The sequence below is a fragment of the Haliotis rubra genome, unplaced genomic scaffold, assembly GCF_003918875.1.
Source record: "Haliotis rubra isolate DU_JTF1 unplaced genomic scaffold, ASM391887v1 Scf2, whole genome shotgun sequence".
Lineage (NCBI taxonomy): Eukaryota > Metazoa > Mollusca > Gastropoda > Lepetellida > Haliotidae > Haliotis > Haliotis rubra.
In genome coordinates, this window is record NW_025766002.1 from 927,586 (window position 1) to 941,643 (window position 14,058).

At 40.6% G+C, this 14,058-nt stretch overlaps 1 protein-coding gene across 1 annotated transcript; it reads left to right on the top strand.

Annotated features, from left to right (window-relative positions):
• Window positions 1-180: 180 nt before the first annotated feature.
• On the top strand, window positions 181-12,554 carry LOC124275309 (leucine-rich repeat-containing protein 40-like). The gene is given in 16 exon segments (XM_046710803.1): window positions 181-456; window positions 1,368-1,492; window positions 1,495-1,551; window positions 2,224-2,297; window positions 2,814-2,943; window positions 3,282-3,405; window positions 4,173-4,315; window positions 4,720-4,892; window positions 5,867-5,931; window positions 5,934-5,956; window positions 6,623-6,792; window positions 7,347-7,454; window positions 7,717-7,827; window positions 8,197-8,274; window positions 8,515-8,700; window positions 11,365-12,554. Coding segments are annotated over 16 exon segments (1,794 nt in total). The 5' UTR covers window positions 181-335; the 3' UTR covers window positions 11,471-12,554.
• The last annotated feature ends 1,504 nt before the right edge of the window (window positions 12,555-14,058 follow it).

A 14,058-nucleotide genomic window follows, 5' to 3' on the forward strand; every position in this document is an offset into this window, starting at 1 on the left:
GTGTGCGGTGAATTTGACAAATTATTTGTTCATTGGCAATATACATGACCGACACGCAGGATTTAAAAGCAACATACATTGTTTAGACATTCTCTGGATATCAAACTGTCACTAAGTATTTTACGGGTGCTTGGAAGAATAGACAACTCAGATTCACTGAAGGTCACATAATGAGAGTTACTTCCCTTTGATCATTCTCAAAATGTTCTTGGGATCAGTCAGTTGCCAAAATTAACCAAATTTGAAAGGAAATGAATGACTGAACAGGTGCTTCTTGTAGGACTCTTCAGTGAAAATGGCAACTAGAGGAAGGGGCAAAAAGAGTTCCATTTGACATGAAAGCTGGATTTCGTAATCAGCAAGCGAATGAGTCACGCGATGGTGTTCATGCCCAACTTTTGAAACAGGCGCGGCAAAGTGGACAGCTCAATCTCTCAGGCAGAGGCCTTGAAACAGGTGTGACATTTATCACCGTGGATTTCAATACAAAATTAGAGTTAAGTAACTTGTGTTTATATCGAAACACCAAACAAACTCAGTTAATGCAAGATATAGGCTTTCATGGGTTTCCAAATAATTTGGTCTCTGCAGTACACAATATTGCAGTTCAAAGCGTTTCATCCCAAATTGTAGTTGTGGTAACCATAATAATGTTTCAGACCTGTGCCAATCAAGTTCATATTAGTAAACTAATAACATCTTTCTGTAAATCTTACTAAATTTCTTTAACATGTGTTTTGAATGTATGTGAAACACAAAGAAAGTAACTCTGTATCATATAGAAAGTCTTATATGGCCTTTAATTAATAGTTTCAAATGAAATATCTTGAAAAATTGAAACAGACTTGTCCTTAGACTGTACTGCTTTTATCTAGCATGTCTGATAAAGGATAGTCACTATATCTTGGAGCAAATACTATTAGTCTCTACAATCTATATTGTCACATGGCCCTGTCAGTTGTGAACTTACATTGTATATGTTTGCTGGAATGCATGTACAATTATGAAGAATGGATCAAGATCTGAGAACAAAATGTATGTTTGTGACTAAATATTTCTGTTATGTTTTATTTCTTTGAGCTACATTTTAGAAGTTAGTAGTCATAGAACAAGTATATATGGATATATTTATGCACGCTTCGATACAGGTTCTTATTGTTTTCAAGAAACGTCATGCTCTAGAATTAAAGATGTTTGATTTGTTTGAATGTATATACATATATATATGTATATATAACATGGCACCTCTTTTGTCAGTCTGTTTGGGTTGTATTGCTTGTTGCAGTGAGCCATGTCCACTTATGTAATAATCTACGTGATCAATGCATATTTAAACCTCCTAACCAAATATTTCACTTCGTTTCCAGTCCCAGACAAAGTTTGGAGACTGAACCTGGATGTTCCAGAGGAAGCTAAGAATGTGTCTCTGGACAACTCGGAGGACCGATGGTGGGAGCAGGTGGACCTCACCAAGCTCCTCCTGGTATCCAATCTACCTGGCCGGGACTCTCGGAGGACATCATCAACTTCCCTGCTCTCACTGTGCTTGATGTAAGGAATGGCAGACACAGGCTTCATATAACAGACTCTATAAATACAGGAGAGTGTGTCTGTGTATGCTTGCATGTGTCTGTGTGTGTCGCTGTGTCTGTGGCTGTGTCTCTCTCTTTGTGTCTCTGTGTGATTTTGCTTGATTTGCATCATATAAGGTCATGTCAGATGAATCCTGAGTGAACTCTGACCGCCCAATCTAACTAAAGGATGTGTGGATTCTTGAGCCAGTCAGATTGGGCTCCATTTCTTTTGCATTTTGTAATTACAAAAATGACCCACACAAACTGCAATTATTTCTCTAGTGGTTCCTTCTTAGAGGGTATCTAACATATTCAAATCAATATGGTTGCCTGGCCTTTTTCATTTGCAGAAATTTTTGGAACAGCATGATTAACTTATATTTTGAGATTCTGAAATCAGAAATGTTCATCGGAATGTCTTTTTCATTTGACCAAGAATTGAGAAGTCTAAACCTAGATTAGAAAGCTCACCTAATGTGGCTTTCTATCCAGGTGTGTTCATAAATCAAGTAGAGAAGTAAAAGATCTTAACTCTTAAAATTGTTATGCATATTTTTACCTTGTTTGTTTATGTTACACCACACACAGCCGTGTTTTGTTGATGAAACTGGTGCTGAATCTAATGAGGATGGATGTCCTGTATTTTCAGGTGCATGACAACAAATTGGAGTCTTTACCACAGGCTTTGGGACAACTGGAGTGCCTCACCAAGCTAGACGTCAGGTACGTAAGAGGGAGAATAGCTGAAATTTAGACTTAATTGAACAGACAAAGGTTATAATGTTGAAATTGATACTGCCTCAACCCAGAGAGCAGGTCAGTGGTTTGATCCCTTGGTTGTGTCATACCAAAAGATGTTAATAGATGGCACGTGCTGTTACCCAGCCTGAACAAAATGAAGGTCAACTCAGTCAGTATAATGTGTTGCTGTGGGGTATCTGTGTCAAACTACAGCATGGTATTAAAGTAGGCTACCACTGAAAGACCAGCTGGCTTTTTGTGCGTGTTCCGTCATACAGCTGGAATAATTATGTGAGAGAGATACACAACAAACTAAGCTTGTTGTGCATCAAAAGTTTATTCATTTGTTACACCTTTGTTTCAAAATATTTGCCCATTTCATCAATTTTGCTGAAACACATAGCTCTCGGACATTTTCAGGATTTTGTCAGCTTTTGAGAAGACCTTGAGTAAGCCAGTGTCCTAGAAACTGTAGAGATATACGTCCGTGTATTTCAGTCGTAACAAGCTGAAGACTCTGCCGCTGTGCGTGTGTCAGTTGAAGAGTCTGGTCAGCTTCCACATAGAGCACAACGAAGTCACAGAGCTTTGTGATGAAATCAAATATCTACACAAACTAGAGGATTTGGTAAGTGTTCAAACTGTGGATCAGTAATCTACTCACTACTTCATTCTTGTCTCCAGAGAAATGGTGTTTGATTTGGTTTGCTGTGTGAGTAAAGTACAGATTCAAGTACTTGCGGGACTCTGAGGGGTTGGGTTTCAATCCCGCATGGTTTTCTGTAAAACATCTGTAATGTACATATTCATGCGGGATTCGAACCCACGCCCTCAGAGTCCGGCACCTAATCGCCAGCACACATAATCATCCGCCTAACCCGCTCAGTCACCGCGACTTCCACTGGAACTTACTGGCATTGTGTAATCCTCACATTTAATTATAAAAGTCCCTATATGTATTTGCAGGATGTGTCCAACAATCAGCTGACATCACTGCCGCATTCAATCGGCCATCTTAGTCATCTTCTTCGTCTGAATGTGTCACACAACAAGTTGACAAACCTCCCCCCAGATATCGGCTGTATGGATGGTAAGTTGCCACTGATTGGTCTTAAAGTATTGCTCCTGAAAACTTCTTGATCACTTTGCAAGTAAGCCCCTCCTACAAACACTGTCAAACTGTATTACCTTGTGTATGTTACAGATTTTTTACAGAAAACCTAAGGGGGATGTAACTGTATAGTAACTCTTATAAAATTATTTCAGTTTCAAAGACATATGAACCAAGTTTGTCCACTACCAATCTATTATTTATGACAAATGCAACTTTTGTGTTGTGTTTATAAGTGCCTCAAGTCATTGTTTGTAAGTACCTTGGGTACTTGGTTTTGCAAATACAGCAGTAATAAAACATTTAGATTTGTGGAAATTAACCAAGAGTATCTCCTAGCTCGATTAGTGATGACACTTAGAGTGAGTGAGTGAGTGAGTTTAGTTTTACGCCGCTTTTAGCAATATACCAGCAATATCAAGGCAGGGGACACCTGAAATGGGCTTCACACATATTACCCATGTGGGGAATCGAACCCGGATCTTCGGCGTGACAAGCTGATGCTTTAACTACTAGGCTACCCCACCGACCCTGATGACACGTAGAAATATCCCTCCTTAAAATTTTGAAATTCTAGCTCTTAGGATACCTTTAACATTAACAGGACTAGTCCAGACTAGTGGGCGAGAGCTTATTTCCATACCTCTGTTCATATACCATAATAAACAGTTGCCGTTCAAACATGTGCAAGACCCTGTCATTTGTATTAGATTAAATTTATACTGAAGGAAAGAGATTTTTTTCAGGGCTGAAGTATTTTGAAGCCACACACAATCAGCTGGTTCGCCTCCCAGATGAATTCGGGAACCTGCGTCACCTGGAACAGCTGTATCTCCGTCACAACAAGCTTCCTTACCTCCCTGTGCTGGAGAACTGTGTCGACCTCAAGGTCAGCCCTTGTCCCATTACTTCTCAGGCACTGCAGTTTGCTGTTCAGTTGCCTCCCTTTAGTGCACCAGAAACCTATGATCATGAGTTCGAATCCCAGTTCAAAAGAATAAAGTTAATCATGTCTATTATTTTGTTTAATTGCTAACTGGATCTATATAACCGCATCAAAATGGGACTGGCATCTCTGTATTATCAGTTTCTCACTACTAAATCTGTTGTTTGGGTCGGTGGGGTAGCCTAGTGGTTAGAGCGTTCGATCGTCACACCGAAGACCCGGGTTCGATTCCCCACATGGGTACAATGTGTGAAGCCCGTTTCTGGTGTGACCCGCCGTGATATTGCTGGAATATAGGTAAAAAAAGGCGGTGTAAAACTAAACTCAGTCACTAAATCTGTTCTCAGGAGTTGCATTTGGGGAACAATGACATCAAGGGTTTGACAGCTGAACATCTACAGCATCTGACAGCCATCACCATTCTTGACCTCCGAGACAACAAGATTGCAGTGCTACCTGATGAGATCACACTACTCCAGGGCCTGCAGAGGCTTGACCTGACAAATAATGACTTGAGTGGGTACGGTGTTCATCTTGTGTTGTCTGCATTTATTGCATTTGGATTGTGTGGCTGTATTGTCATAGATGGGGTTTGTCATGTTTAAGATGATTTTTCTTACATAGTGATGTACATGTGAGTATTGTACCTGCAGGAACAGTGTTGTAGATACCTTGCCATAGCTTCACATGGATACCTGATTCAGACCAAGTCAACCAGCCCTCTCTTTAATCCAGAAAGTGCCAGGCACAGTTACAACTTGTACCATTCCCGTGAAGATCCAGGTTAGAATTGGTCTTCAGTAACCCATGCTTGTCGTAAGAGGCGACCAATGGGATGGTCAGGCTCACTGATATGTCGTTGTATCCCAATTGCGTATTTCGATGCTCATGCTGTTAATCACTGGATTGTCTGGTCCAGACTCGATTATTTACAGACCGCTGCCATATGGCTGGAATATTGCTAAGCTCGGCGTTAAACAGCCAACCAACCAACCAATTGTGTAGTATGATGCACACCGTTATTGAACGACTGACCTGCTTTCTCTGCAGATGATTTATCCATTAGACCACCGAAGTGGTCAAGGACAAAGCTGGGGTCAAAACCTTAGAATTATTGTCTGAATGTTCTGATAGCACTGTTTGATGAACATGCAAAGATATTGTCATCCCTTGATAGGCTGTGTTAATTTTACTTTAAGCATGAGTTGTGTCCATTTGTTGTGCCAGGATCTGCCTATTTTGAGTTTGAATCTGAGGTTTGCCCTTATTGTAACCCTTGGTCTGTCAGCACCATACCTATATTCACATGGGTTTCACCAACATGTTTAATGTATGCTAAATTACAATCTGTGTAACTCTGTGATGTCCTCCTAATTTAAGCGGTCATTGAAATAACTGATGGCAGTTTTAAAAGCTTACTCATCTTCCTCTGTCTGAATTTGTGTTTGTTGAGTACATCTGAGTCAACCCTGTGTATCTGTTTCTCTCACATAGTCTTCCCTATGGTCTGGGGACGATCAACCCACTGAAGTCAATTGTTCTGGATGGCAACCCAATGAAGGGATCCGGCGAGACATCATCATGGTGAGATTTCATTAACTTCATCACAAACCACATGTCTACACATGTCAGGAACTCCATAGGGAATCTTGGTTAGAACAGGGCCCCATGTCCCTCTCCTGGTCACAACCAAATCAGTGAGCTGACCAGGCTTGGTGACTTGGTTGTGTCATCGTGCCCTGACAGGATGGATTGTTATAACAGTCACAGGCTTGCCTGGTCCACACTCAATTATTTCAATTCATTTCCTTGTCATTTCCTTTAAACAAGAGTACCAGAGACCATATTCGCCTATGGTCTCTGGGAAACATTTAGTTGGAAGCGTGGGGTAGCCAGAAAGACTATAATCCCCACATGGGCACAATGTGTGAAGCCCATTTCTGGTGTCCCCTGGGAGTTGCTGGAATACTTACATTTAATTTGTGAGCAATATACATGTACTAACTTATCAAGCTGGAAACTGGGATTGGTAGAGATTGTTGTGCTGTGCACTGTGTTATGGCTGCCAAAACCTGTACCTTCTTGGTGATTAGACCCCAGTAAGTATATAGAAATCAGGAATACGGCGAACAGTTGATAATAATACTGCTTATAGAGAACAGATAGAGCTACCGCAGCTAACCTTATCGTTCAATACTGAGTGATGGACAGGTACAAGACGATTGACATGAGTGAGTTGTATTATAACAGAGGGGCACAATGCAGTTGAAGAAGTACCTGAGTAGTCGTATTGAGGAGGCGGAGCCGGTGAAGCAGAACGGCAGTTCCGGTCTGTCAACAGGGGGCGCTGGAGTGATGGGGGCAGGGGATGATGGCGTCAAGGCGCATGATCTGCAGCAGTTTAAGAATCTTGACTACAGGTTAGTTTATGTTGGGCTGTGAAGGTACCGGTATATAGGAGGAATTGCTCTGCATTGTGCAGTTTCATCTGTATTTTCACGCAGTTAAAGCGTTGGCTCGTCACGCCGAAGACCCAGGTTCACATGGGTACAGAGTGTGAAGCCCATTTCTGGTGTCCACTGCCATGATGTTTCTGGAATATTGCTAAAAGCAGTCAGTCACGCCCAATGTTTTTCAAATGCTGTAGACCTGACAACTAACAAAGACCATGTTGTTTTTCATTTGAATTATTTCAAGAAAGGGTTTGAATATTTGTGAATGAAGAATCTAAAATCTCACATGCTCACATGAAAAAGAAAACCAGCTCTATAATCCCAGCAATATATAATCTTCCTGTTGGCTGAGTTTGAAAGTGTCTTTAAAGGACCTGGTTTTGATGAAAAAGAAATGGACTCAGTATTTCTTTATTATGGCTAATCTGTCTGCATTGGAAACATGGTGTAAGAGCAATGAAATATCAAACAATTCACAGAAGCTGGGGTGATTAAAGATGTTTGTAAACTTGTTTTTGCAGCAACAAGAAAGTGAACGAGGTACCACTAGATGTGTGGGAAGCTGCTTCCAAGGCTGAAGTGAACTCAGTGAACCTGAGCAAGAATACGTTCACCCAGATACCCGACAAGTAAGATGAAATATGATAGGTTCCTGTGTGGCTCAGGATATCTGATGTACAATGATTGTTTGCGATGAACATGATCCTTATATACTTATAACAGGAATGTACTGCTGTTAAACAGATGTTGCTTGCTCATCACATTATTTGAAGTTTCGTATGTTTGAGAAACAAATATGTATAAACGAGACTAAATGGTTGACATGTGTCAGAAGCCAAAACATATCTTGTTCATGTGAACGCATGTAACTGTTTGGTGTGTCTGTTTCAGACTCATGCTGTTGTCCAACTCCCTCAAGGAACTCTCCATGGGCTTCAACAAACTGACTGTCCTTCACTCGGATATCAGCCTGTTTCTCAAGCTGACAACCCTTGACCTCAGGTAAGTGACTGGACCATCGATGTGTACGAAGGACATTACTCACCACCAGGCACCATACTGCATCGTTACAAGGGCAGGATGCATGTTGGTTATTGATGTTTTGAGGCTACTTGTAGTTCTATGACTTATTTAAGAAGTGTATCAGGAAAGCTATTTCTGCAAGTCACCCAAGGGGCATTATCTGAGTAGCATGGAAATTCCAAGGTTTTATATATTTGTACCATGCTGGGATGCTTAGCAGAAAGATACCAACCTGTATCAGATAAAACAATGCTTTTGATCGATGGGGTGGATGATAAGGAAAGCCTGCCAAGTAGTAATGGACCTGTGCTCCATCCATCATTCACTTAGCTATCTGTTTCCCTTCAGGTGCAATGCCCTGTCAGATTTGCCAGGAGAAATGACATCATTACAGAATATAAGGGAGATAACTCTGTCGAATAACAGGTAAGGAAGTTATTTGTCATATCTGAATTTCATAATCCTTAAAATAGATATGTATCCAGTCATAATTGCAGTGAATAGTACAACAGTCCAACTTCAGCCTAATCATTTTTATGAAATGTTCAAATAATGATGTAGGATCTCATATTGTTATATGTCAGATATAGAGGATCCCCCAGACGTGTTGTATGAAGATGTATGACTTTCTGGATTACTTTTTCATCTCTGTTTCACCCCTTCCAGATTTACCCTCATTCCTCCAGTGTTGTATGAGCTACCAAAGTTAGAGATATTGTTCGTCAGTGACAACAAGATTGAAACGATTGATGCTGCTGGTCTTATGAAACTGACTTCACTGGCAACTCTTGATCTTCAGAACAACAATTGTACCCAGTTTCCTCCTGAGCTGGGCAACTGTGTGTCAATCAAGTGAGTTACTTGTTCCTCATATAGTTTAAGATCAGAGATAAATACTATATTTTCCAGTGGCAAATTTTAGGAAATTGATGAGACCATGAGTCATGACTTGTGTCACCGACAAGCTATTTGTTTTTCCCATTCTCGACACCATTACCATAGTGTCTCGTCCTTGACACCATTACTGTTGTGACTCATCCTTGATACCATTACCGTTGTGTCTCGTCCTCGACACCATTACTGTTGTGTCTCATCCTCAACACCATTACCGTTGTGTCTCATCCTCAACACCATTACTGTTGTGTCTCATCCTCGACACCATTACTGTTGTGTCTCATCCTCAACACCATTACTGTTGTGTCTCATCCTCGACACCATTACCACCATTGTGTCGTCCTTGATCATTATTACTGTTGTGTCTCATCCTCGACACCATTACTGTTGTGTCTCATCCTCGACACCATTACTGTTGTGTCTCATCCTCGACACCATTACTGTTGTGTCTCATCCTCGACACCATTACTGTTGTGTCTCATCCTTGACACCATTACTGTTGTGTCTCATCCTTGACACCATTACTGTTGTGTCTCATCCTCAACACCATTACTGTTGTGTCTCATCCTCAACACCATTACTGTTGTGTCTCATCCTTGACACCATTACTGTTGTGTCTCATCCTCAACACCATTACTGTTGTGTCTCATCCTCGACACCATTACTGTTGTGTCTCATCCTTGACACCATTACTGTTGTGTCTCATCCTTGACACCATTACTGTTGTGTCTCATCCTCCGACACCATTACCGTTGTGTCTCATCCTACACCACTGTTGTGTCTCATCCTCAACACCATTACCATTGTGTGTCTCATCCTTGACACCATTACTGTTGTGTCTCATCCTCGACACCATTACCTTTGTGTCACATCATTGACACCATTACTGTTGTGTCTCATCCTCGACACCATTACTGTTGTGTCTCATCCTCAACACCATTACTGTTGTGTCTCATCCTCCGACACCATTACTGTTGTGTCTCATCCTCGACTTACTGTTGTGTCTCATCCTCAACACCATTACTGTTGTGTCTCATCCTCGACACCATTACATTGTTGTGTCATCCTCGTTGTGTCTCATCCTTGACACCATTACTGTTGTGTCTGACACCATTACTGTTGTGTCTCATCCTCGACACCATTACTGTTGTGTCTCATCCTCGACCATTATGTTGTTGTGTCTCATCCTGACACCATTACTGTTGTGTCTCATCCTTGACACCATTACTGTTGTGTGTCTCATCCTCGACACCATTACTGTTGTGTCTCATCCTTCGACACCACCACTGTTGTGTCTCATCCTCGACACCATTATTGTTGTGTGTGTCCCTTGATACCATTACTGTTGTGTCTCATCCTCGACACCATTACCGTTGTGTCTCATCCTTGACACCATTACTGTTGTGTCTCATCCTCGACACCATTACTGTTGTGTCTCATCCTCACACCATTACTGTTGTGTCTCATCCTCCATTATCCTTGACACCATTACTGTTGTGTCTCATCCTCGACACCATTACTGTTGTGTCTCATCCTCGACACCATTACTGTTGTGTCTCATCCTCGACACCATTACTGTTGTGTCTCATCCTCTGACACCATTACTGTTGTGTCTCATCCTCAACACCATTACTGTTGTGTCTCATCCTCACACCATTACTGTTGTGTCTCATCCTGACACTACCATTACTGTTGTGTCTCATCCTCGACACCATTACTGTTGTGTCTCATCCTCAACACCATTACTGTTGTGTCTCATCCCGACACCATTACTGTTGTGTCTCATCCTCGACACCATTACTGTTGTGTGTCTCATCCTCGACACCATTACTGTTGTGTCTCATCCTCGACACCATTACTGTTGTGTCTCATCCTCACACCATTACTGTTGTGTCTCATCCTCAACACCATTACTGTTGTGTCTCATCCTCGACACCATTACTGTTGTGTCTCATCCTTGACACCATTACTGTTGTGTCTCATCCTCGACACCATTACTGTTGTGTCTCATCCTTGACACCATTACTGTTGTGTCTCATCCTCGACACCATTACTGTTGTGTCTCATCCTCGACACCATTACTGTTGTGTCTCATCCTCAACACCATTACTGTTGTGTCTCATCCTTGACACCATTACTGTTGTGTCTCATCCTCAACACCATTACTGTTGTGTGTCTTCATCCTGACACCATTACTGTTGTGTCTCATCCTCAACACCATTACTGTTGTGTCTCATCCTCATACCACCATTGTTGTGTCTCATCCTCGACACCATTACTGTTGTGTCATCCTCGACACACCATTACTGTTGTGTCTCATCCTACCATTACTGTTGTGTCTCATCCTCGACACCATTACTGTTGTCTCTCATCCTCAACACCATTACTGTTGTCTCTCATCCTACACCACACCACTCATCCTGATACCATTACTCATCTCATCCTTGATACTATTACCATTGTGTCTCATCCTTGACACCATTACTGTTGTGTCTCATCCTCGACACCACTAGTGTTGTGTCTCATCCTTGATACCATTACCGTTGTGTCTCATCCTCGATACAATTACTGTTCACTTGTCGTATATTGCATACATAACATTCTAGTTATTGTTTATTTCAGATCACTGCAGCTAGCAGGTAACCCATGTCGCAATCCACGACCAGCAATACTTGCCAAAGGCACACCAGCTGTCATGGAATACCTTCGCAGTAGGATTGTCGCATGAGTTATCTCCCTTTTACAACAGGCAACTATATGGAATGACAGGTATAAGATGTGTTATTCCTTCTTTCAATGCAATATAAAACACATGAGAAAAAGGGACAAGATTCTTTGGCAGTCCTTTAATTTAAAATGAAGTTTGTTATTCTGGAAATTCTACTTATTGATTATATCACCAATGAAATGTACAAGGGTCATTTGTTTACACAGTAAGACATTGAATTGAGTGTGTTTATTTTGATTGGGGCCATAGTGATTGTATGTTTTCACCAGCTATACTTTTGTTCATGGTAAGTTTTTTCTAGATGTGCCATCACCACCTTCATTGGCCGATAATGCCTTATTTTGTATTGTGACTATAGTCATTACGTTTATGTCTGTAAGTAAAGAATATGCCATGTAAATTATGCAAATGATTGACCTGATTTAGTTCCTGTGATATTGAACAGTGCTACCAGATGTTATGTTCAGCCATATGCTGTTGGTGTTGGTGTTGATAAGAGTGTGACAAGAGGTAATGTTGAACACATTCATGCTTTACCATATATCTTTCAAACTGCCAGAAGTAATTTGTGTGTTAAAATCAGAAATTAGTCAAAGCTATATCTTGATATTTAAAGTTGACACTGTTAATGATGTCCCACATATTGAAATATGGGGGAAGTTTTATGATGCTCTGTGAGTTTGGATTTTAATCATGAGCAACTCTAGTAAAAATGGTTTTCTGTGATGAAATTATATTGCAAGAAACATATGTTCATAACAATAATCTTGATCAAGCCTTTTATTACCCTATGTACCTATAAAACTGTAGTTTGTCTCATTAATCTAGTTGCTCAAATGCTATATTGATGTTAAGGGTATTCTCTATCATTATTGGCTGGTGCTTGATTGCTGTTTGGGCAGAGTTCCATAAATGTTTAGTGCTGTTTATTTTGCCAAAATTTAAATGTCTCTTGATATATTTCTGATATTTTTTCACCATGGTGTTAGTGAAGTCTGCTCAGTTATGGCATTATCTAGGGATGCTACTTCAAATATATTTTCACATTTCTAATGTACCATCAGGAATAAACCTGTTACTTACCGATAGTTTTGTGTGTTTTGTACTACTCAACCATGACTTGGTGGCCCAGTGCCGAGTGCCGAGATTTGCTGGGCAGAGTTGCATTCCTTTGGCATGCAAGAAAACTATGGTTGTTGGTTCGGATGTGATTTCACTACAATGTTTTGGTTACCTTTGGGTTGTAAAGAACCTGTGATCTAAAGTTAAATGTTGAAGTCCCCTGTTCCACAATGTTATCATAGAGCTATGAATAACTCACATACTTTAACTACCCAAGAAGATCCGGGTTAGAATTGGTCTTCAGCAACCTATGCTTGTCGTAAAAGGCGACTAATGAGATCCGTTGGTCAGACTAGCTGACTTGGTTGAACATGTCATTGTATCCCAAATGTGTAGATGGATGCTTATGCTGTTGATCACTTGATTGTCTGGTCCAATCCGCAGACAGTTGTCATATAGCTAGAATATTGCTGAGTGCGGCATTAAACAAGAAACCAACAAAGTTGAACCAACCAACATACTTTAACATACTATTGGTGGTCACAGCACTACAATCAGCTTTTGGAATGTGGGTTCAGCATTGCTTTTAGCTTACCTGCTGACATTCTGCCATGTGACTGAAATATTGTCGACTTTCACTATGATTTTAAACATGATTTTCCTGGATCAAAGTAGAGAGTTGTATGTTATGTCATTGGTTCAAGTTCCACAATGAATCTGCAAATAACTGTGAAGAACCAGGGTGCTGTGTTTTTGACAAAGATATGTACGAGGCCTTTCACAGCACACACTGTGGGAAATATAGATATTTCTATTTGTAGTATGACTGACTGACTGAGTTTAGTTTTACGCCGCTTTTAGCAATATTCCAGCAATATCACGGCAGGGGACACCAGAAATGGGCTTCACACATTGTGCCCATGTGGGGAATCGAATCCGGGTCTTCGGCGTGACGAGCCAATGCTTTAACCACTAGGCTACCCCACCGACCCTGTAGTATGACAGATTCAGATTGGGGTGAATATGAAAGAGTTTCTCATTCATGATAAAGAACTTAACCATTTTCATTTATAAATATATTTTTATTTGTCATTTGGTAATAATTTGTTGAACTGACATCACTTTTGTTGTCAATACTTTCAAAATTTGATTAACAATCACACTTTGTAAAATTTGCACAATTTAAACTGGCCATTGACAATAATGTGGAATAATTCGTTTTGATAACAAACATCACAGTATACATCTGTACTTATATAAATACATGTACCACAACTTTCAATCAACTCATCATCAGCTGATACCAGGAATGCCATGTGACAAGTTGAGACTTAAACTGGTTTCCTCTGTTGAATTGTGCAGCAAGCTTATGTAGACAGGAGCCAAGTCTAGCTGACAACAAGAATGCAGTGAGTCAACAAATGTGACTAAACAGTAAACTATACTCTGTGCATGTGTGCAGTTTAGGCTCTAAAGGTGACATCATAACTTGCTGCAATGGACCTTACATTCTCAAGATGTAATCA